Source organism: Scleropages formosus, chromosome 11, assembly GCF_900964775.1.
Source record: "Scleropages formosus chromosome 11, fSclFor1.1, whole genome shotgun sequence".
Taxonomy (NCBI): Eukaryota; Metazoa; Chordata; class Actinopteri; order Osteoglossiformes; family Osteoglossidae; genus Scleropages; species Scleropages formosus.
Genome location: NC_041816.1, coordinates 26909614 through 26934095, shown reverse-complemented (window position 1 = coordinate 26934095; position 24482 = coordinate 26909614). Strand labels below are relative to the sequence as shown.

The following is a 24482-nucleotide window of genomic DNA, read 5'->3' as shown; positions in this document are numbered from 1 at the left end:
AAGTAACTGTAGTGTTTTCACTGCTGGATCATAAACAGTTTGTTCCTACTGGTCTGAGAGATCAAGAACAATAACATCTTAAAAGAAAAACTGCACATAAAATAGTCAATAACAACTTTGATTGAATGACATATTTTCTTGCAACAATATTTTGCTCTAAGTATCAGAAAACAATAGTGAGTTGGATATATGCTTAAGTCAACATCTGTATGAAGATGGGAATTTCCTTCTTCCTTCAACTATTACAGACTGTGTTAGAGAAAATATTTACTTCTCTATTTCTGTTTCATTGCTTTTTCAGATGACTGTCTAAATAGGCTTCTGAGTTGATATCACAGTTTTTATGATGATGAACCAGTAAAGAAATCAAGCTACAGAATTGTTGTTTAGTAAAATTCAGCAGAAATGTGTCACCATAGCAAGAGCTTGAAGTTTTTAACTGCAGCTTATTATTAGGTTTAAGTTGAGGGTTATTGTCATATAATTATACACAGAAGCACATCAGACACAATATTTTTACTTGCACAGTTTCAGATGTAATATATGCAGAAAAACACTTTATACATTTAACATTCAGTGCCTCCTTTACAGAGGGGCATGGTGGCGCAGTGGGTTGGAGCGGCTTGTGCTCCCCGCTGGGTTTAGGGTTTGAGTCTTGCTTGGTGTGCCTTGCGACGGACTGGTGTCCTGTCCTGGGGGTGTCCCCTCCCTCTCTAGCCTTATGCCCTTTGTTGCTGGGTTAGGCTCCAGCTCCCTACGACCCTGCATGGAACAAGGGGTTTCAGATAGTGTGTGTGTGTGTGTGTGTGTGTGTGGAAAAACTGTTCAGTTTATATTTATGATGCAACAGGTGATCAACACGGTTCATTAACATATATATCACGGTAAATCATATTGCTGGCATGAACAAAACACAGTTAGAAGCAATTTTTCTGCAATGAAAAATCTGATATATTAAAATCTTTTGCTCCCAATGTCTCAGATACGGTTAAAGTGGAAGAAGATATTATGATAACATATAAACACTCACAAACATATTTATGTGCAGTGTGTGACTGTACTGTTTCGTGACACTAACTTCACTGCATAATTTCATTAATCTTCGTTCTCACTGATTAATTACAATATTTACTTTTACACCTACAGGTGAGCTCCAAGAGCAGCACGGTAGGTAATACAGCTGTATAAAAGTGATGACTGGAAATGTTTCGATTTCATATCTTTCAGATAAATATCAAAAATAATTTCCTGTCTCGCTCGCTGATAAAACTGTTTGCTTTAATTGTGTGAATGAATACGTTTTATGCAAAAATGTTTCTGGATATTAATGACTGACAGAATTAAAGTGTATAACGTGGTACTGCAGCCAGATGACCTGTAGAAATGACCATGTTGAAGTCAGTGTTGGACGCAGGTTAATTAAGCAGCACTTTCCTTCTTTGTCAGGATTTCACTTCTGAAAAAAAAAAGTTTATTGATTTCATCTTTTTTTCTCTCATTTATTCATTGCATAATTTCATCAGTCTTAGTTCTAACTGACTAATTACAATATGTACTCTTACATCTACAGGTCGGCTCAAAAAACAGCATGGTAAGTAATGCAGTTATATGAAAGTGATGTATGAAAATTTTGCAAAATCACTTCTTTAAACATGTATTGAAAAAGAAAAATTAACAACAATGAATAAAGACTTTTGGGGTCGCCCAGACGCAGCGGGTTTGGCTGGGGCCTGTTGTGTGGTGGGTCTGGGTTTTGAGTCCTGCTTCGGGTGCCTTGTGATGGACTGGCATCCCATCCTGGGTGTGTCCCCTCCCCCTCCATCCTTGTGCCCTTTGTTGCAGGGTTAGGCTCCGGCTCCCCACTACCACAGGTGGGACAAGTGGTGGTACACGTGTGTGTGTGTGTGTGTGTGTGTGTGTGTGTGTGTAGTAAAGACTTTTGACATTTAACATTCTCTATAACACTTACTGTGATTTTTACACCTGTGTCTGTAGAACCACTTCACACTAATTATTGTGGCCTTTGCCTAATTACAATTTTCACTCTTCTTTCCACAGGTGAGCTCATGATACAGGATGGTAAGTAATAGTTGTATGAAAGTGATGTATGAAAATGTTGCAATATCACTTCTTTAAGACAAATATGAAACAAAAAACTCTTTCACTAACCTCTTGAACGGGGTGCGGTGGTGCAGTGGGTTGGACTGCAGTCCTACTCTCCAGTGGGTCTGGGGTTCGAGTCTTGCTTGCGGTGCCTTGCGACGGACTGGCATCCCGTCCTGGGTGTGTCCCCTCCCTCTCTGGCCTTATGCCGTGTGTTACCGGGTAGGCTCCGGTTCCCTGCGACCCCGTATGGGACAGGTGGTTTTGAAAGTGTGTGTGTTAGTTAACCTCTTGTTCACTGATAAAACAATTTCTATCATTTGTGTGAATGAGTGCAACGTATGAAAAATGTTACTGGATATTAATGACTGACAGAATTAAAGTGTATAACGTGGTATCGCAGCCAGATGACCTGTAGAAATGAGCATGTTGAAGTCAATGTTGGACGCAGGTTAATTAAGCAGCACTTTCCTTCTTTGTCAGGATTTCACTTCTGAAAAAAAAAAGTTTATTGATTTCATCTTTTTTTCTCTCATTTATTCATTGCATAATTTCATCAGTCTTAGTTCTAACTGACTAATTACAATATGTACTCTTACATCTACAGGTCAGCTCAAAAAACAGCATGGTAAGTAATGCAGTTAAATGAAAGTGATGTATGAAAATTTTGCAAAATCACTTCTTTAAACATGTATTGAAAAAGAAAAATTAACAACAATGAATAAAGACTTTTGGGGTCGCCCAGACGCAGCGGGTTTGGCTGGGGCCTGTTGTGTGGTGGGTCTGGGGTTCAAGTATTGCATGGGGTGCCTTGCAACGGACTGGTGTCCTGTCCTGGGTGTGTCCTCTCCTCCTTCTCCAGCCTTATGCCCTGCGTTGCTGGGTTAGGCTCTGACCCCCCGCAACCCCGAATGGGACAAGCAGTTTCAGATAATGTGTGCGTGTTACTGTCATGTCATTATACACAGATGTACATCTGACACAATAATTTTACTTGCACGGTTTCAGGCGTAATAAATGTAGAAAAACACTTTAGACGTTTTACATTCACTGTGTCACTTACTATGATTTTTACACCTGTGTCTCTCAAACCAGTTCACAGTAATGATTGTGGCCTTTGTCCCCAAATCGACTGGACATCCCTGGTTTATGTATTTTAGATGATTCCAGAGATTTGATTTTTAGGTGGACTGCTGACTATAAACTGACCTTAGCTCTTAATGTCATTTGTGTGCTCATCACATGCAAGTTGTAAAAATGTGGTTTTCATCAGAGGCCAAAGAACACCAGCTGTGTTCCATACAGTGTTTGAGCACAAAGTACAGCAGTCACTGTTCTGCCCGCAGATTTGTTTAGTTCATGCGATTAATTGCTTTGTTGAGCTGAACCTTTATTTCTGTAAGTTATACGCAATTTGTGCACGTGCGCTATTTTCATGATGCACTACTGTTGGTATAGGCATAGTGGAAGCGTCTTGAGTTCTGTGTGCTTTTCCTTCGCCCGTGGAAGCGATAATTTTTCATTCGCATTTTCACATTTGGAGACAGAAAAGGAGCAAGACGCTCATAATCCTGGCTCATGAGAATCGAGTCTGGCTTGCTGTTAAACTGCGTTAACGTACTGGGTGTGCACAACACGCAGGGAGAATAGTACAGTGAAAAGTTATACCAGCGGTGGGTGCAAGGAAAAAATACAAGAACGCAAGCATGCAGCGTCCATCTTCACCCAACTCTTCAGTCCATGCAGCATCAAGAGCAAGCTCTAAGCGCTCATCTTCTTCCAAGTCATCTATCATGGAGGCTGCTGCCAAGGCTAGAGCCTCAGCTGAAGCAGCTCTTACCAAGGTGGCTTATGCTAAAAGACAGCTAGAAATAAAAAACCAGAGAGCTAGGCTAGATCTAGAATTAGAAGCATTGGAGATTAAAAAGGAAGCGGAAGCTGCGCGAATAAATGCTGAAATCTTAGAAGCAGCTGCAGCTATGGAAAATGGTGACATGCAAAGTGTGAGGAGCGCTGTCCCACCACAAGTGATTCAGCAGCGCACGGAAGAATACGTGCGGTGCCGGTCATAGGTCAGTACTCAGACTCCTGCTTTATCGCATCACGATGAAATCCGGCACGCTGCGAACAATGATACTCAGCAAACAACACCTGTAGCTGCAGAGGAGATGCCTCCGCTCAATCTCTTCAGACCCTCAGCAAATCAGCACGCATGTGCAACTGAACGCATACTTACTTCACGACCATCGGATTACCCACACAGAGAACATGGTCAGCATCCTTCTCATGCTAACACTCCAACCATGTTAGACTTTGTAAGTTCCTAGCACGCAGAGAATTAGTGAGCACTGGTCTCTCCAAATTCGATGACACACCAGAGAACTTCAGAGCATGGCAGTCCTCATTCCTCAACGTGACACAGGGCTTGGGGCTCACATATAGTGAAGAGCTGGACCTCCTCGTGAAATGGCTGGGTAAAGAGTCATCTGAGCATGTGAAAAGGATCCGTGCTGTTTATGTTACTGACCCCAGAGCTGCCCTCCATCTGTCCTGGGAAAGACTTCGGGAATGCTATGCTACACCAGAAATAGTAGAAAATGCCCTATTTGAAAGATTGGATAGCTTCCCCCATCTGTCGGCTAATGACAACACAAAACTGAGAGAGCTCAGCGATCTTCTCATGGAGCTGCTCGCAGCTAAAAATGATGGCTATCTTCCTGGCCTGGCCTACCTCGATACTCCTCGTGGGATAAAGCCCATAGTGGAAAAGTTGCCTCCAGCCCTGCAAGACAAATGGCTCTTCACCGGCTCACTATAGAAGGAACAGCACAGAGTAACTTTTCCTCCTTTTTCATTTTTTGTTGACTTTGTCTATGACCAGGCTAAGGCCAGAAATGACCCAAGTTTCATCTTGTCTGGCAGCGGTCAGTCTTACAACAAAGGTGAGAGAACTCAATCAAAGCACAGCGGATTCAAGACTGCTATATCTGTGCAAAAGACAGACGTGTCTGCCACAGTTGACGTAGACTCCACAAGCACTACAGAGGCTGAGAGAAGAGACAATGATCTAGCCCGATACTGTCCTGTGCACAAGAAAACTCATCCTTTGGAAAAATGTAGGTTATTCGGAATGAAAACATTGCAGGAACGAAAAAGCATCCTAAAGGAATACAAACGCTGTTTTAAGTGCTGCTCTCCAAGGCACCAGGCCAAGGATTGTCAAGCGACGTTGAAATGGGGCAAGTGTGAGAGCGAAAGACACTGCTCTGCAATGCACCCTCTCACCTCCCAACCTCCTGCTTCACTGACCACTCTAGAACCAGACGCAGAAGCATGAGGCAGTCCTCCACTCGAGGTGACATCACGATGCACCAAGGTCTGTGGAAAGGGCAGCCTCACGCGGTCCTGCTCAAAGGTGTGCCTGGTGCGTGTCTTCCCCCAGGGTCAACCGGAGCACTCCATCAAAATGTATGTCATCATTGATGATCAGAGTAACTGCTCACTGGCCCGCTCAGAATTTTTCCACTTGTTTCGGGTTGAGAGCAACCTGTCACTATACCTGATGAAGACATGCGCAGGCACCACGGAGATGACTGGAAGAAAGGCGGTAGGCTTTCAAATTGAAGCAGTGAATGGAGGTGTGTGCATGGACCTTCCACCACTCATTGAGTGCAATGAGATAATGACCAATAGATCTGAGATTCCAACTCCGGAGGTCGCTCTCGCGCACGCTCACCTAAGGCACATTGCTCCCCACATTCACAAGCTAGATCCTGATGCGCAGATGATGATCCTGCTAGGGAGAGACATGATACGTGTGCACAAGGTGCGAGAGCAACTCAATGGACCGCATAATGCACCCTTTGCTCAGCGTCTAGACTTAGGCTGGGTAATTGTAGGTGACGTGTGTACTGACAATGCTCATAAACCAACTCTGAGTGTCTTCAGAACCCACATCCTACAGAACGGACGCCCGTCTCTCCTCACTCCTTGCCATAACAGCATCAGGGTAAAGGAAAAACCGTGCTACGGCGGGGAGCGCAGGTATGGTCTCTCTACATCCACGTCAAAACCTGTGCAACCTGAAGACAAGCTCGGGCTTATGGTCTTTCAGCGTACAAACAATGACAACAAGTGTGCCATGTCCTTCGAGGATGAGATCTTTCTAAAGATTATGGAGAAAGAAGTCCATCAGGATGAAAAGAACAATTGGGTGACTCCCTTACCGTTCAAGTCACCTCATCCCCCACTCCCGAACAACAGAGAGCAAGCACTGTCCCGCCTCAGGTCTTTAAGACGCACTCTGAGCAAAAACGCGGAGATGAAGCAGCAGTTTTCCTCCTTCATGGAAAAGCTCATCGAGAACAAACATGCAGAGAAGGCACCGCCTATCCATGAGAAGCAAGAATGTTGGTACCTGCCCATTTTCGGGGTGTACCATCCCCAGAAGCCAGGGCAGATACGAGTCGTGTTTGACTCAAGCGTCCAACAACACGGTGTCTCCCTCAACTCAGTGCTGCTTACAGGCCCCGATCTGAACAATACTCTCCTGGGTGTGCTGTTACGATTTAGGAAGGATCTCATCGCAGTCACTGCTGATATCCAACAGATGTTTTATGGATTCCTGGTGAAGCACGACCACAGAGACTACCTGAGATTCCTGTGGCATAAAGACAATGACCTATCCAAAGAGACAGAAGAATATCGCATGCAAGTGCATGTCTTTGGCAATAGCCCATCCCCGGCGGTTGCTATCTACGGTCTGCGGCGAGCTGCTCAGAAAGGAGAACCAAAGTATGGAGCTGACACAAGGCACTTTGTTGAAAGACACTTCTACGTGGACGATGGGCTCATATCCCTTCCTACGGAGTCTACAGCTATAGACCTACTGAAGCGTACTTGTGCATCACTTGCAGTCTAACCTGAAGCTGCACAAAATCGTATCAAACAGCGTCACTGTGATGAAAGCCTTCAAACCAGAAGAACTGGCCTCAGACATCCAAGACCTGGGTCTAGATGATGAGACTCTGCTTGCCCAAAGGAACCTAGGCCTATGCTGGGACATCAGCACAGATATGTTCACCTTTAAAGTAACTGTCACTGACAAGCCTTACACCCGTCGTGGGGTGCTATCAGTCGTCAACAGCATCTTTGACCCCTTGGGTCTGGCAGCACCAGTGACGATCAGAGGCAGATTGCTGTTGCGGGAGCTGTCCAGTGGAGTTCAGGATTGGGATGCTCCTCTGCCAGATGAAAAGATGAGCAAATGGGAAGTGTGGAAATCGTCACTCGAGGAGCTAAGCAGCCTCCACGTGCCTCGCTGCTATATACCCAAGTCACTCTCAAGACCTACGTACACGGAACTGTGTCTTTTTTCCGATGCCTCAAACTGGGCCATAGGGGCAGTAGCTTATCTAAGAGCTGTCACTGAAGATGGCCGTTGTGAAGTTGGATTTGTCCTGGGAAAGGCAAAACTATCACTGCAGCCGGAGCCCACAATCCCACGCCTTGAGCTTTGTGGAGCCGTCCTGGCGGTTGAGATAGCAGAGCTGATCTTAGACGAACTGGACCACAAGCCGGACGCTGTACAATTCTACTGCGACAGCAGGGTGGTCTTCGAATACATCTGTAATGACTCAAAGTGATTCGTTATCTACGTACACAATTGCGTGCATCGCATACGCCAGACAACGTCTCCTGAGCAGTGGCATTACGTCCCTTCAGAAGAGAACCCAGCCGACTTAGCCACCAGATCTGCGGCTGCATCACAGCTCATGAACACAATGTGGTTCAAGGGACCCGACTTCCTCTATAAGCCTCCAAAGCTAGAGAAGCACGAGCACTTTGAACTGATAGACCCTGAAATGAACGTGGACGTCAGACCGCAAGTAACGGCTCTCGCTACCCACATTGAAGCTAAGCGACTTGGCTCTGAAAGATTCCAGCATTTTTCCACATGGAACTCCTTGCTGAGAGCTGTTTCCCTCTTGATACATCAGGCACGTTCCCACAAGTCAGGCTCCACCGACACATCACAGCGCATGTGTAAAGGATGGCATCAATGTAGAAGGCCTCGCGCTCCTGGAGAACTCGAAGCAGCCAGGAGGCTCATACTAGAGTCTGTTCAAAGAGACACATATCCGAACGAATATGCTGCTCTTCAAGCAAACACAGAAGTCCCTAATTCAAGTCCAATCCTGACCCTTGACCCCTACATCAGTGATGGCCTCCTGAGGGTCGGAGGGTGTCTCAGACATGCTTCCCTTGAATCAGAGGTAAAAAACCCAATCATCCTCTCAAAGAATAGCCATGTTACCAAGCTGCTTGTGAAACACCATCACATGGAAGTGAAACACCAGGGGCGTCAGTTCACAGAAGGGGCCATCAGAGCGGCTGGACTGTGGATTGTTGCTGGCAAGAGGCTGGTGAGTTCTATCCTTCATCGCTGTGTAATATGCCGAAAGCTCAGGGGGAAGGTAGAAGTGCAAAAGATGGCTGACCTCCCTCCGGAGCGGCTCAACACATCTCCACCCTTCACGTACGTGGGGCTGGACATATTTGGACCATGGTCGGTGGTCACTCGATGCACTCGTGGAGGTGCAGCGCAAAGCAAAAGGTGGGCCATTCTGTTCACATGTATGAGTACCAGGGGAGTCCACATCGAAGTTATGGAGTCTATGGATGCCACCAGCTGTATCAATGCATTGCAGAGATTCTTTGCAGTTAGAGGCCCCGCAAAGCAGCTTAGGTCAGACAGGGGGACTAACTTCATCGCTGCCAGTGCGGAACTGGGCATGGGGTGTCTTGATGAGAGGCAGACCAGCATCCTGAAGTATCTCCACAGCAACGGCTGCACATGGAGGTTCAATCCCCCACACGCCTCCCACATGGGAGGAGTGTGGGAGCGTATGATTGGGGTGACACGCAGAATATTAGACTCTATGCTTTTACAAAACAAACGCACTCACCTGACACATGAGGTTCTGTGTACCCTGATGGCAGAGATAATCAACACAAGGCCGCTGGTCCCCATCTCATCGGATCCCTCCTCACCAATTCTGCTATCCCCTGCCATGCTCCTAACTCAAAAGCCAGGCCTACGTGCTCCACCAGGAGTCTTCACTGGAAAAGATCTCCTGAAAGGCCAGTGGAGACAAGTGCAAGCGCTTGCGAATGAATTCTGGGGCCGTTGGAGAAACGAATACTTAAGCACTCTCCATTCAAGACGCAACTGGCACAGAACGCATCGGAACCCGCAACCTGGGGACATTGTGCTGTTACACCAAAGTCAAGCGCCTAGGAATGAGTGGCCAATGGCTCTGGTCACGTCAACCTCTCCAAGCAGCGATGGAAAGGTCCGCACAGTTGAAGTGCGGACATCATCTCAGGGCACCTCGAAGACTTACCTGCGGCCCATCTCCGACGTCATCCTTCTGCTGGAAAATGACTGGGAAGAACGGGATTGAAAGGGACAGAAAGAAAACAGCTAAAATTTAGTGGCATTAGTCATGCCAGACAGGGAGTGCTCTGCCCGCAGATTTGTTTAGTTCATGCGATTAATTGCTTTGTTGAGCGGAACCTTTATTTCCGTAAGTTATACGCAATTTGTGCACGTGCGCTATTTTCATGATGCACTACTGTTGGGATAGGCATAGTGGAAGCGTCTTGAATTCTGTGTGCTTTTCCTTCGCCCGTGGAAGCGATAATTTTTCATTCGCATTTTCACATTTGGAGACAATAAAGGAGCAAGACGCTCATAATCCTGGCTCGTGAGAATCGAGTCTGGCTTGCTGTTAAACTGCGTTAACGTACTGGGTGTGCACAACACGCAGGGAGAACAGTACAGTTACTATTTCTATGTGGGAATGAACAAGTGTGGACCTGATCCTGGAGAACAGTCTTGGTCTTATGACAAGGTTTCTTTCTCATGATCCAGTTTACTGAAATTCCCCTGTACTCACTCACTCACATATTCTCTGAAACCACCTGTCTCAAGTGAGGTCATGGTGAGCCAGAGCCTAGCCCAGCAGCACAGGGCATAAGGCTGGAGGGGGAGGGGAGGGGAGGGGACCCACCGGAGGGGACCCACCCAGGACGGGACACCAGTTCGTCACAAGGCACCCCAAGCAGGACTTGAACCCCAGATCCACTGGAGAGCAGGACTCAGTCCAACCCACTGCGCCACTGTGCTCCCTTTTCATTAACATATATATCACGGTAAATTATATTGCTGGCATGAACAAAACACAGTTAGAAGCAATTTTTGTACAATGAAAAATCCGATATATTAAAATCTTTTGCTCCCAATGTCTCAGATACGGTTAAAGTGGAAGAAGATATTATGATAACATGTAAACACTCACAAACATATTTATGTGCAGTGTGTGTGACTGTACTGTTTCGTGACACGAACTTCATTGCATAATTTCATTCATCTTAGTTCACTGATTAATTACAATATTTACTTTTACATCTACAGGTGAGCTCCAAGAGCAACACGGTAGGTAATACAGCTGTATAAAAGTGATGACTGGAAATGTTTCAATTTCACATCTTTCAGATAAATATCAAAAATAATTTCCTGTCTTGCTCGCTGATAAAACTGTTTGCTTTAATTGTGTGAATGAATACGTTTTATGAAAAAATGTTTCTGGATATTAATGACTGACAGAATTAAAGTGTATAACGTGGTATCGCAGCCAGATGACCTGTAGAAATGACCATGTTGAAGTCAATGTTGGACACAGGTTAATTCTGCAAGTTTTCTTCTTTGTCAGGATTTTACTTTTGAAAGAAAAAATTTATTGATTTCATCTTTTTTTCTCTCATTTATTCATTGCATAATTTCATCAGTCTTAGTTCTAACTGACTAATTACAATATGTACTCTTACATCTACAGGTGAGCTCAAAAAACAGCATGGTAAGTAATGCAGTTATATGAAAGTGATGTATGAAAATTTTGCAAAATCACTTCTTTAAACATGTATTGAAAAAGAAAAATTAACAACAATGGATGAAGACTTTTGGGGTCGCCCAGACGCAGCGGGTTTGGCTGGGGCCTGTTGTGTGGTGGGTCTGGGGTTTGAGTCTTGCTTCGTGTGCCTTGCGACGGACTGGTGTCCTGTCCTGGGGGTGTCCCCTCCCTCTCCAGCCTTATGCCCTGTGTTGCTGGGTTAGGCTCCAGCTCCCTACGACCCTGCATGGAACAAGGGGTTTCAGATAGTGTGTGTGTGTGTGTGTGTGTGTGTGGAAAAACTGTTCAGTTTATATTTATGATGCAACAGGTGATCAACACGGTTCATTAACATATATATTTCATGGTAAATTATATTGCTGTCATGAACAAAACACAGCAGAAGCAATTTTTATACAATGAAAAATCTGATATATTAAAATCTTTTGCTCCCAATGTCTCAGATACGGTTAAAGTGGAAGAAGATATTATGATAACATATAAACACTCACAAACATATTTATGTGCAGTGTGTGACTGTACTGTTTCGTGACACTAACTTCACTGCATAATTTCATTAATCTTCGTTCTCACTGATTAATTACAATATTTACTTTTACACCTACAGGTGAGCTCCAAGAGCAGCACGGTAGGTAATACAGCTGTATAAAAGTGATGACTGGAAATGTTTCGATTTCATATCTTTCAGATAAATATCAAAAATAATTTCCTGTCTCGCTCGCTGATAAAACTGTTTGCTTTAATTGTGTGAATGAATACGTTTTATGAAAAAATGTTTCTGGATATTAATGACTGACAGAATTACAGTGTATAACATGGTACTGCAGCCAGATGACCTGTAGAAATGACCATGTTGAAGTCAGTGTTGGAAGCAGGTTAATTAAGCAGCACTTTCCTTCTTTGTCAGGATTTCACTTCTGAAAAAAAAAAGTTTATTGATTTCATCTTTTTTTCTCTCATTTATTCATTGCATAATTTCATCAGTCTTAGTTCTAACTGACTAATTACAATATGTACTCTTACATCTACAGGTCGGCTCAAAAAACAGCATGGTAAGTAATGCAGTTATATGAAAGTGATGTATGAAAATTTTGCAAAATCACTTCTTTAAACATGTATTGAAAAAGAAAAATTAACAACAATGAATAAAGACTTTTGGGGTCGCCCAGACGCAGCGGGTTTGGCTGGGGCCTGTTGTGTGGTGGGTCTGGGTTTTGAGTCCTGCTTCGGGTGCCTTGTGATGGACTGGCATCCCATCCTGGGTGTGTCCCCTCCCCCTCCATCCTTGTGCCCTTTGTTGCAGGGTTAGGCTCCGGCTCCCCACTACCACAGGTGGGACAAGTGGTGGTACACGTGTGTGTGTGTGTGTGTGTGTGTGTGTGTGTGTGTAGTAAAGACTTTTGACATTTAACATTCTCTATAACACTTACTGTGATTTTTACACCTGTGTCTGTAGAACCACTTCACACTAATTATTGTGGCCTTTGCCTAATTACAATTTTCACTCTTCTTTCCACAGGTGAGCTCATGATACAGGATGGTAAGTAATAGTTGTATGAAAGTGATGTATGAAAATGTTGCAATATCACTTCTTTAAGACAAATATGAAACAAAAAACTCTTTCACTAACCTCTTGAACGGGGTGCGGTGGTGCAGTGGGTTGGACTGCAGTCCTACTCTCCAGTGGGTCTGGGGTTCGAGTCTTGCTTGCGGTGCCTTGCGACGGACTGGCATCCCGTCCTGGGTGTGTCCCCTCCCTCTCTGGCCTTATGCCGTGTGTTACCGGGTAGGCTCCGGTTCCCTGCGACCCCGTATGGGACAGGTGGTTTTGAAAGTGTGTGTGTTAGTTAACCTCTTGTTCACTGATAAAACAATTTCTATCATTTGTGTGAATGAGTGCAACGTATGAAAAATGTTACTGGATATTAATGACTGACAGAATTAAAGTGTATAACGTGGTATCGCAGCCAGATGACCTGTAGAAATGAGCATGTTGAAGTCAATGTTGGACGCAGGTTAATTAAGCAGCACTTTCCTTCTTTGTCAGGATTTCACTTCTGAAAAAAAAAAGTTTATTGATTTCATCTTTTTTTCTCTCATTTATTCATTGCATAATTTCATCAGTCTTAGTTCTAACTGACTAATTACAATATGTACTCTTACATCTACAGGTGAGCTCAAAAAACAGCATGGTAAGTAATGCAGTTATATGAAAGTGATGTATGAAAATTTTGCAAAATCACTTCTTTAAACATGTATTGAAAAAGAAAAATTAACAACAATGAATAAAGACTTTTGGGGTCGCCCAGACGCAGCGGGTTTGGCTGGGGCCTGTTGTGTGGTGGGTCTGGGGTTCAAGTATTGCATGGGGTGCCTTGCAACGGACTGGTGTCCTGTCCTGGGTGTGTCCTCTCCTCCTTCTCCAGCCTTATGCCCTGCGTTGCTGGGTTAGGCTCTGACCCCCCGCAACCCCGAATGGGACAAGCAGTTTCAGATAATGTGTGCGTGTTACTGTCATGTCATTATACACAGATGTACATCTGACACAATAATTTTACTTGCACGGTTTCAGGCGTAATAAATGTAGAAAAACACTTTAGACGTTTTACATTCACTGTGTCACTTACTATGATTTTTACACCTGTGTCTCTCAAACCAGTTCACAGTAATGATTGTGGCCTTTGTCCCCAAATCGACTGGACATCCCTGGTTTATGTATTTTAGATGATTCCAGAGATTTGATTTTTAGGTGGACTGCTGACTATAAACTGACCTTAGCTCTTAATGTCATTTGTGTGCTCATCACATGCAAGTTGTAAAAATGTGGTTTTCATCAGAGGCCAATGAACACCAGCTGTGTTCCATACAGTGTTTGAGCACAAAGTACAGCAGTCACTATTTCTATGTGGGAATGAACAAGTGTGGACCTGGTCCTGGAGAACAGTCTTGGTCTTATGACAAGGTTTCTTTCTCATGATCCAGTTTACTGAAATTCCCCTGTACTCACTCACTCACATATTCTCTGAAACCACCTGTCTCAAGTGAGGTCATGGTGAGCCAGAGCCTAGCCCAGCAGCACAGGGCATAAGGCTGGAGGGGGAGGGGAGGGGACCCACCGGAGGGGACCCACCCAGGACGGGACACCAGTCCATCACAAGGCACCCCAAGCAGGACTTGAACCCCAGATCCACTGGAGAGCAGGACTCAGTCCAACCCACTGCGCCACTGTGCCCCCTTTTCATTAACATATATATCATGGTAAATTATATTGCTGGCATGAACAAAACACAGTTAGAAGCAATTTTTATACAATGAAAAATCTGATATATTAAAATATTTTGCTCCCAGTGTGTCAGACATGGTTAAAGTGAAAGAAGATATTATGATAAAATGTAAAAGCTCACATACATATTTATATGCAGTGTGTGTGACTGTACTGTTTCGTGACACGAACTTCATTGCATAATTTCATTTATCTTAGTTCACTGATTAATTATAATAGTTACTTTTACACCTACAGGTGAGCTCCAAGAACAGCACGGTAGGTAATACAGCTGTATAAAAGTGATGACTGGAAATGTTTCAATTTCACATCTTTCAGATATATATCAAAAATAATTTTCTGTCTTGCTCGCTGATAAAACTGTTTGCTTTAATTGTGTGAACGAATACGTTTTATGAAAAAATGTTTCTGGATATTAATGACTGACAGAATTAAAGTGTATAACGTGGTACCGCAGCCAGATGACCTGTAGAAATGACCATGTTGAAGTCAATGTTGGACACAGGTTAATTCTGCAACAGTTTCCTTCTTTGTCAGGATTTTACTTCTGAAAGAAAAAGTTTATTGATTTCATCTTTTTTTCTTTCATTTATTCATTGCATAATTTTATCAATCTCAGTTCTAACTGACTAATTACAATATTTACTCTTACATCTACAGGTGAGCTCCAAAGACAGCATGGTAAGTAATACAGTTGTATGAAAGTGATGTAGTGGAGAGTCCACCCTTGGTCGAGAAGAGTGGTTCCAGAACCCAAGCTGTGAGTGGAAGTGAGCCCGACTATCTCTAGACGGTATCTCTCAACTTCCCTCACCAGCTCAGGCTCCTTCCCCGCCAGTGAGGTGACATTCCAAGTCCCAAAAACCAGAGTTGGCGCCCGAGGTTTGGGTCGGCCGGGCACTCGGCCCCGACCCCGCCCAAATCACAATGCACCGGCCCCTTACGGTCTCTCCGGCAGGTGGTGAGCCCACCGAAGAGCGGCTCCACGTCATGGCTTCGGGCTGAGCCCGGCCAGGCCCCGTGGGCATAGACCTGGCCACCAAGCGCTCGCATGCGAGCCCCCCACCCAGGCCTGGCTCCAGGGTGGGGCCCCGGTGACCCCATACCGGGTGGGGTAAACGAAAGCCTTGATTTTTTCTTCATAAGGGGTTTTTGAACTGCGCTTTGTCTCGTCTGTCATCCAGGACCTGTTTGCCATGGGAGACCCTACCAGGGGCATATAACCCCAGACAACATAGCTCCTGGACTCATTCAGGCACTCAAACCCCTCCACCACGGTAAGGTGGCGGTTCACAGAGGGGGTTTCCCAGGTGAAAGGCCGCAATCTTACCACTACACTATATATATAATTGGTCTACCACACTAGGCAGGACCCCAGGTGCAGGCTGTGCAAAGATGCCCCTGAGACAATCCAGCACATAACAGCAGGGTGTAAGATGCTAGCAGGCAAGGCATACATGGAATGCCATAACCAAGTGGCTGGCGTAGTGTACAGGAACATCTGTGCCGAGTATGGGCTGGAAGTCCCAGGATCAAAGTAGGATACATCCCCAAGGGTGGTCGAGAATGACCAAGCTAAGATCCTGTGGGACTTCCAGATCTAGACTGACAAACTGGTAATGGCTAACCAACCGGACATAGTAGTGGTGGACAAACAGAGGAAGAAAGCCATAGTGACAGATGTCGCCATCCCAAGCGATGGCAACATCAGAAAGAAAGAACATGAGAAGCTTGAGAAATACCAAGGACTGAGAGAGGAGCTAGAAAAGATGTGGAAGGTGAAGGCAACAGTGGTCCCCGTGATAATTGGAACACTTGGGGTTGTGACCCCTAAGCTGGGAGAGTGGCTCCAGCAGATCCCGGGAACAACATCCGAGATCTCTGTCCGGAAGAGCGCGGTCCTAGGAACAGCTAAGATACTGCGCAGAACCCTCAAGCTCCCAGGCCTCTGGTAGAGGACCCGAGCTTGAAGGAGTAAGACCGCCCACAAAAGGGGGGGGGGCGAGTGGGGAATTTTATTTATAAAAAAAAAGTATGAAAGGGTATTTATTTACCCTTTGTATTCCAATATCCATAGGTGAAGAACAACATGGCACATAGTACACACACACAGTCTGAAACCGCTTGTCCCAAGCGAGGTCGCGGTGAGCCAGAGCCTAACCCGGCAACACAGGGCACGAGGCTGGAGGGGGAGGGGTCGCACCCAGGGTGGGAGACCAGTCCGTAGCAAGGCACCCCAAGCGGGACTCAAATCCCAGACCCACCAGAGAGCCGGACCTGGTAAAACCCACTGTGTCACTGCACCCCCCTGGCACATAGTAGTGTTTGTGAACATCTCAGGGAATATCTTACTTTTTCCTGTTTTATATGTAGGTTATATGACTCATTCCTTTTCTCATTAACATTTGTACTCTTACATCCACAGATGAGCTCAAACAAGAGTCTGGTGGGTAGTAGTGTTTTATTTTTTATAACATCTGTAAAATTCAGAGGAAAACATGGTGTTTTTTTCTCATTCCTTACCTTACTGATTAACATTTGTGTTCTTACAGCCACAGATGAACTCTGTAAAAAAGCAAGTGGTAAGTATTGTGTGTGTGAAAATCCAAGTAAACATTTTAGTTGTTTTTATAAAAAAATGTCTTTTCTATCATGTACATATGGCCTCCAAAAAGAGTTAATACTTGTGTGTGTTTTACATCTTTGCCTGTTCTTTCTGTTATTTCTAATATAACAAAAAATTAAGTTTCATGTGATATTCACATCCATTGATTTAAATACTTGGGCATCTTTAGTTAAACCGAAGTTTAAAGTTATTATATTGTTCCACTTGCCAGAATAAGCTTCTTGATCAGTGAAGAAAAATTGTTAAATGTTTTTAAAACATAATTCTTGATCATGAATTTATTTTTGGAAAGAAGAAAATATCACAGCACTTAGAAAAATTAGCATGCAAAGAGTTAAAGCTTCAAACTGTAAAATCATAGGGTTAAAGTATAGAACCTTGCTCTGTAGAGACATGAACTTTGTTTCTCTCCATCAATCACCTTGGTGAATATATCCTGAAATGTTATTTTAAAGTATTTTCTTCATTTAACTACAGCAAAACTTAGTCGTGATATGACTTTTGTTCTGAAGTTACACAAATCAACTCATTCTTAATCTCCTGTGATTAATTATTACTATCAAAACTTGCAGTGGGTATCAAAAGTCAGTACACAAAGTACACACAAGTCAGTGCAAACTTCAACAAACGTGTATCGACTTTTGATCCCTACTGTTTAATAATATCTTCATCCTAGGCTTCATTTTGCTCATCTACTGTGTCTTTTTCGTTCTGACTTCAAATAGTATATATTTTCGCAATGGATCACGTGGATCACAAGTGAATTTGAAGGTGGCATGGTCGTTGGTACCAGATGGAGTGGTTTGAGTATTTCAGAAACTGCTAGGATTTTTATGCTCAGGAGTTTCTAGATTTTTCACAGAATAACATTAAAAACAAAAAAACACCCTGTGAGCAGTAGTTCTTTAGGTAAAAATACTATATTGATGACTGAGCTGAGATGAGAATGACAAGACATGTTTGAACTGACAGGAAGGCTACAGTTACTCAAGTAATCACTCTTGACAACATTGGTGAGCAGATAAGCGTCTCCAAACACAAAGCATGTCAGACTTTGAGGTGGATAGGCTACCACAGCAGAAGACCACTCTGTCAGCTAAGAACAGCAAGCTGAGGCCATGTCACAAAGGAAAAGTCATCTCAAATTGGTTCCGTAAACATAACAATGGGTTCACTTTACTTCAATGGCCTCCCCACTCACCAGATCTGAATCCAACAGAACACCTTTGGTATGTTGTAGAATGGGAGACCTGAATGTGCAGCTGACAAATCTTCAGCAATTACGTCAGGAAATCCTGTCAGCATTGACTGGAATCTCTAAAGAATCTTTTGAGCACCGTGCGGAATCCATGCCGTGGAGAATACAGGCTGTTCTGAGATTTCAGAGGGGTCGTACCCTGTATTAGAATGGCATTCCTAATAAAGTGGCCAGTGAGTGTGAATGCACTAGACCCTTTATAAATGAAATTTCTGGCAATAGTTCAACATTACACTACAGACCCATTAAATCTTAAAGCAACTATAAAGCAGTAAATCTTTAATTTGTGAATTTACAATTTAGAGTAAAAGTAAAAAAAGTTCGGACTGGCATCCCATCCTGGGTGTGTTCCCTCCCCCTCCAGCCTTACACCCTGTGTTGCCGGGTTAGGCTCCGGCTCCCCGCGACCCCGTATGAGACAAGCGGTTCAGAAAGTGTGCGAGTAAAAAAAAGTTTATTATATAAATAAACTGGAAATATAATGGAATAAAAATGGATTCTACCATAACAAATCCTTTTGGCATGTTTGATGATATAATGAAAACAATACATTAATGCCTGGGTTATATGTTTGGATGAGATTTTGATCCTTACTCAGTATGTATGTGTACCTGAAACTTAAGTTTTTATTTAACACTTATGTGTGTCATAGTTGCGTTTCATGAGGACAGACTCAAGTGCAGAGCTTCGTAAAAAGACATTTAATAAAGCCAAAACGGAATCCAAAAACAACACCGTGAGACAGGTGTACGTCAGGCAATCAGCAAACGTAGTTCAGAGGGCTAGACAAAGAACATGGGCAGGAAATATACAGGTCAAAGTCAGAGAAAGTTCACTGTGACACTACTAGAGAGAGAACAAAGAAGGCAAAACAAGGTTCCACATCTAGGCTTCCTCGATGTTCCTCTTTATAGCCGTTTATATTAGGAAACAGCAGGTGTGGCCGATGTGCTGGCTGCAGGGGAAATGACAATGTGTTTGTTATAATGGATCTCACAGCAAAGAAAATCACCAAATTCACAGCAAGAAATCATAGTGATTTTTTCAGTATTCTCTGTTCTATTGGACTAACAGATTTGTTCTTACATCTACAGATGAACCGCCCAATGAGAGTAAGTAGAATGTATTTTTACGTACATCAGGGTGATTAATTCAGTATTCTCTGTTTTATTGGACTAACAGCTTTGTTCTTACTTCTGTAGATAAGCCCCTCAAACAAAGTAAGTCATGTGTGTTTTTGGAGTAGATGAGGATGATTATTCAAGGATTCCCTGTTCTGTTGGATTAACAGTTTTGTTTGTACATCTACAGGTGAACCACCCCATGAGAGTAAGTAGAATGTGTTTTTATGTACATCAAGGTGATTATTTCAGTATTCTCTGTTCTGTCGGACTAATAGCTTTGTTCTTACATCTGTAGATAAGCCCCTCAAACAAAGTAAGTCATGTGTGTTTTTGGAGTAGATGAGGATGATTATTCAAGGATTCCCTGTTCTGTTGGATTAACAGTTTTGTTTGTACATCTACAGGTGAACCACCCCATGAGAGTAAGTAGAATGTGTTTTTATGTACATCAAGGTGATTATTTCAGTATTCTCTGTTCTGTCGGACTAATAGCTTTGTTCTTACTTCTGTAGATAAGCCCCTCAAACAAAGTAAGTCATGTGTGTTTTTGGAGTAGATGAGGATGATTATTCAAGGATTCCCTGTTCTGTTGGATTAACAGTTTTGTTTGTACATCTACAGGTGAACCACCCCATGAGAGTAAGTAGAATGTGTTTTTATGTACATCAAGGTGATTATTTCAGTATTCTCTGTTCTGTCGGACTAATAGCTTTGTTCTTACTTCTGTAGATAAGCCCCTCAAACAAAGTAAGTCATGTGTGTTTTTGGAGTAGATGAGAATGATTATTTCAGTATTCTCTGTTCTGTCGGACTAATAGCTTTGTTCTTACTTCTGTAGATAAGCCCCTCAAACAAAGTAAGTCATGTGTGTTTTTGGAGTAGATGAGGATGATTATTCAAGGATTCCCTGTTCTGTTGGATTAACAGTTTTGTTTGTACATCTACAGGTGAACCACCCCATGAGAGTAAGTAGAATGTGTTTTTATGTACATCAAGGTGATTATTTCAGTATTCTCTGTTCTGTCGGACTAATAGCTTTGTTCTTACTTCTGTAGATAAGCCCCTCAAACAAAGTAAGTCATGTGTGTTTTTGGAGTAGATGAGGATGATTATTCAAGGATTCCCTGTTCTGTTGGATTAACAGTTTTGTTTGTACATCTACAGGTGAACCACCCCATGAGAGTAAGTAGAATGTGTTTTTACGTACATCAAGGTGATTATTTCAGTATTCTCTGTTCTGTCAGACTAATAGCTTTGTTCTTACTTCTGTAGATAAGCCACTCAAAGAAAGTAAGTAAAGTGTGTTTTTGAATACATGAGAATGATTATTCAGTATTCTCTGTTCTGTCGGACTAATAGCTTTGTTCTTACTTCTGTAGATAAGCCCCTCAAACAAAGTAAGTCATGTGTGTTTTTGGAGTAGATGAGGATGATTATTCAAGGATTCCCTGTTCTGTTGGATTAACAGTTTTGTTTGTACATCTACAGGTGAACCACCCCATGAGAGTAAGTAGAATGTGTTTTTATGTACATCAAGGTGATTATTTCAGTATTCTCTGTTCTGTCGGACTAATAGCTTTGTTCTTACTTCTGTAGATAAGCCCCTCAAACAAAGTAAGTCATGTGTGTTTTTGGAGTAGATGAGGATGATTATTCAAGGATTCCCTGTTCTGTTGGATTAACAGTTTTGTTTGTACATCTACAGGTGAACCACCCCATGAGAGTAAGTAGAATGTGTTTTTATGTACATCAAGGTGATTATTTCAGTATTCTCTGTTCTGTCGGACTAATAGCTTTGTTCTTACTTCTGTAGATGAGCCCCTCAAACAAAGTAAGTCATGTGTGTTTTTGGAGTAGATGAGGATGATTATTCAAGGATTCCCTGTTCTGTTGGATTAACAGTTTTGTTTGTACATCTACAGGTGAACCACCCCATGAGAGTAAGTAGAATGTGTTTTTATGTACATCAAGGTGATTATTTCAGTATTCTCTGTTCTGTCGGACTAATAGCTTTGTTCTTACTTCTGTAGATGAGCCCCTCAAACAAAGTAAGTCATGTGTGTTTTTGGAGTAGATGAGGATGATTATTCAAGGATTCCCTGTTCTGTTGGATTAACAGTTTTGTTTGTACATCTACAGGTGAACCACCCCATGAGAGTAAGTAGAATGTGTTTTTATGTACATCAAGGTGATTATTTCAGTATTCTCTGTTCTGTCGGACTAATAGCTTTGTTCTTACTTCTGTAGATGAGCCCCTCAAACAAAGTAAGTCATGTGTGTTTTTGGAGTAGATGAGGATGATTATTCAAGGATTCCCTGTTCTGTTGGATTAACAGTTTTGTTTGTACATCTACAGGTGAACCACCCCATGAGAGTAAGTAGAATGTGTTTTTATGTACATCAAGGTGATTATTTCAGTATTCTCTGTTCTGTCGGACTAATAGCTTTGTTCTTACTTCTGTAGATAAGCCCCTCAAACAAAGTAAGTCATGTGTGTTTTTGGAGTAGATGAGGATGATTATTCAAGGATTCCCTGTTCTGTTGGATTAACAGTTTTGTTTGTACATCTACAGGTGAACCACCCCATGAGCGTAAGTAGAATGTGTTTTTACGTACATCAAGGTGATTATTTCAGTATTCTCTGTTCTGTCGGACTAATAGCTCTGTTCTTACTTCTGTAGATAAGCCACTCAAAGAAAGTAAGTCATGTGTGTTTTTGAATACATGAGAATGATTATTTCAGTATTCCCTGTTCTGTTGGGCTAACAGTCTCTTTCCTACATCTTCAGACAAGCCACTCAACAAGAGAAAGTAGAGTGTGTTTCTGCGTACATCAGGAAGATTATCTTAGACTTGTGTGCTCTCTCTGATGTTTGTATTCTTGGTAGGTGAGGTAATGCACGGGACTGGAAGCTGCTGGCTGATGGGGGCAAACAGCTCCAGGTGCCAAAGGTCATTGCAGTTACTTCATTCCGTCCAGACAGGGGGTTATATTCAGAGCGTGAGCAGATTGTGTAATTTGTAAAGTTAAAAGTGCCATCTGAGAATACTCTTGGGGAGTGATATGAGCAGAAACTGTTAAAGTACACAGATCTGGTGGTAGAGGCAAGAGATCGTGGGACGCGGGCTCATGTGAGACCAGTAGAGGTAGGTGTTAGGAGCAGTTTGTGTCCAAATCAGTTACATTGCTGTTGGGGAATTTGGAGTTAGAGGCCGTTCGTTAAGGGTTGCGGTGAAGGACCTGTCTAAGATTGCTGAGAAGGCGAGTCAGCGGTAATGGTGGAGAAGAGAGCATGCTAGTTGGGGTTAGAGGTTGGAGGAAGGTGTGCAGTGGTGGTAAAATTAGCAGCAGGTGGCTAGTAATGGGAGACAGCTTGTGGTAAGTAAGGAGGTGTGGCCTTGTTAATTAGATTAGTTTAAATTTGTGGAGTGGTGCATTTGCAGATTTGAAGGTATGGTGTAATCCAGGATGGTTTGAGTTTGTGAAGGTGTCGTGGGACTAATTCAACGAAACACTGACGAAGGGAGGTGCCCACTTGACAATGTCAATAAAATATCCATGTTGGCACCCTGTGGTTGTGGTGGTTAGGGAAGGAAGTTAGCCCAAAATTACAATGTAGTAAAGGAGTGAATTTGATTCGTTTTTTAATATTGTAACTCACTAGCACTTTTAATAGTTACTTAAATCTGCTGTGCAAATGAAATTAGATGCATAGACACATGTGACACTGTTGAAATAAGTGAAAAGTGAAAAATGCCACTCAGTGGAAATGGTCAAAATCTAAATACATGAAGAACCCTACAGGGTTTGTCACATTCTTAACTTTACTGGGACAATATGACCAAAGATTCCAACATTTGACAGTAACATTGGATTAAAAATGAAGTTTATAGCTAGTGAACTGCACCTCATTGAATTTTGTATAATTTAGAAATCTTAACAATATTCCATTGCTAAAGTTGACAATGATATTCTGGTTAGAAAGTAGACTGAACTGGTTGACTAATTTGTGAACAGTTAGAAAGTTACACAACAGAAGAGCAAAATATACTGTAACTAGTTTTTTCAGAGTGGGTGTGGAGTTCATTCACACCCACGGTGACATGCGTTGGTAGACTAAGATAACACGCGTGAAGTGTAGATTAACATGTAGGCACTTTAATTTTTGGATTATATTCAGTTTTATGTTATACTATTCATATTTAGTATAAAACCTAGGAAAATGGGTACACACTGCTCAAAAGTTACATTCAATACTAAATTACAGTAAGAGGCAAGAAACTCAGAATTAATAGTAAAGCATTTGTTTTAACATTATCATAGGTGAACATTTTTCATAACACTGGTATAGCCAGGTACTGCATTTCTAATAAAATAAGTAAATTCACCAAAATGCAACAGTTTACCTCAGAAAAGGTGTGCTGCAATTACTGACTTTCACACTCAGTAATTTAGGAGGTATGAGCAATTAGCTGATAATTTTATCTTTTTTTTTAAAATTAAACTTACGATTAATTCGTACAAGCAGTAATGAAGAAAACTATTAGTCGAGACACATAATGAAATAGGAATGAATGCTTCATTTAAAAAAAAAAAAAAAAAACCTTTTTAACTTTTATACTGTTGAATTCAGATATCCCAACTCTGGGGGGAAAAAAAAAAAAATCAGTGAGGGCCATTCCTCCACTGAAAACATATTTTTGTGGGAAGAGTGATGCAGCACTATAAAATTAAATAATTTGAGAATGGGTGACCTAATACTGACTTGGTTAGTTAAGAACATTTGGAAAAGTTGAATTAAGAATGAGAAGAGGACCATCAATGATATGGATGAACTCATTTACAGTGGCTGGAAACACACTCACTCCTTTCAAGTCTATATGGATACAAGAAGAAGGAGGTGTGGTGGCGCAGCAGGTTTGGCCTGTGCCTGTTCTCTGGTGGGACTGGGGTTCAAGTTCCGTTTGGGGGGCCTTGTGATGGACTGGTGTCCTGTCCTGGGTGTGTCCCCTCTCCCATCAGCCTTGTGCCTTGGGTTGCCACCTTGGGTTGCCGGGTTTGGCTCTCGTTCCCCGCAACCCTGCTTGGGATAAGCGGTTTCACTTTTTTGCC

At 42.7% G+C, this 24482-nt stretch overlaps 3 protein-coding genes across 9 annotated transcripts in view; all 3 read left to right on the top strand.

Moving 5' to 3' along the window:
* LOC114911847 (butyrophilin subfamily 1 member A1-like) overlaps window positions 1–11796 on the top strand; it is a 34212-nt gene extending 22416 nt beyond the window's left edge. For 2 of the 7 annotated variants that reach the window (XM_029256012.1, XM_029256011.1), the window contains 3 exons: window positions 10583–10603; window positions 11004–11024; window positions 11686–11796. In XM_029256012.1, the coding sequence (XP_029111845.1) occupies window positions 10583–10603; window positions 11004–11024; window positions 11686–11714 (71 nt within the window). In that variant the 3' untranslated portion in view covers window positions 11715–11796. Of the gene's footprint in view, window positions 1–1146; window positions 1168–10582; window positions 10604–11003; window positions 11025–11685 lie in introns of all 7 variants that reach the window. The other 5 variants (XM_029256013.1, XM_029256010.1, XM_029256014.1 and 2 more) reach the window with 3 other exon arrangements.
* The window catches only part of LOC114911911 (butyrophilin subfamily 1 member A1-like), a 170400-nt gene that overhangs the window by 7612 nt on the left and 138306 nt on the right, over window positions 1–24482 (top strand). The window lies entirely within an intron of this gene.
* LOC114911912 (early nodulin-75-like) overlaps window positions 1–24482 on the top strand; it is a 57279-nt gene that overhangs the window by 32636 nt on the left and 161 nt on the right. The window contains exons 11-35 of the mRNA XM_029256408.1: window positions 19448–19465; window positions 19557–19574; window positions 19665–19682; window positions 19774–19791; window positions 19882–19899; window positions 19991–20008; window positions 20099–20116; window positions 20208–20225; window positions 20317–20334; window positions 20425–20442; window positions 20534–20551; window positions 20642–20659; window positions 20749–20766; window positions 20858–20875; window positions 20966–20983; window positions 21075–21092; window positions 21183–21200; window positions 21292–21309; window positions 21400–21417; window positions 21509–21526; window positions 21617–21634; window positions 21726–21743; window positions 21834–21851; window positions 21943–21960; window positions 22051–22068. Of these exons, the coding sequence (XP_029112241.1) occupies window positions 19448–19465; window positions 19557–19574; window positions 19665–19682; window positions 19774–19791; window positions 19882–19899; window positions 19991–20008; window positions 20099–20116; window positions 20208–20225; window positions 20317–20334; window positions 20425–20442; window positions 20534–20551; window positions 20642–20659; window positions 20749–20766; window positions 20858–20875; window positions 20966–20983; window positions 21075–21092; window positions 21183–21200; window positions 21292–21309; window positions 21400–21417; window positions 21509–21526; window positions 21617–21634; window positions 21726–21743; window positions 21834–21851; window positions 21943–21960; window positions 22051–22068 (450 nt within the window). The remainder of the gene's footprint in view (window positions 1–19447; window positions 19466–19556; window positions 19575–19664; window positions 19683–19773; window positions 19792–19881; window positions 19900–19990; window positions 20009–20098; window positions 20117–20207; window positions 20226–20316; window positions 20335–20424; window positions 20443–20533; window positions 20552–20641; window positions 20660–20748; window positions 20767–20857; window positions 20876–20965; window positions 20984–21074; window positions 21093–21182; window positions 21201–21291; window positions 21310–21399; window positions 21418–21508; window positions 21527–21616; window positions 21635–21725; window positions 21744–21833; window positions 21852–21942; window positions 21961–22050; window positions 22069–24482) is intronic.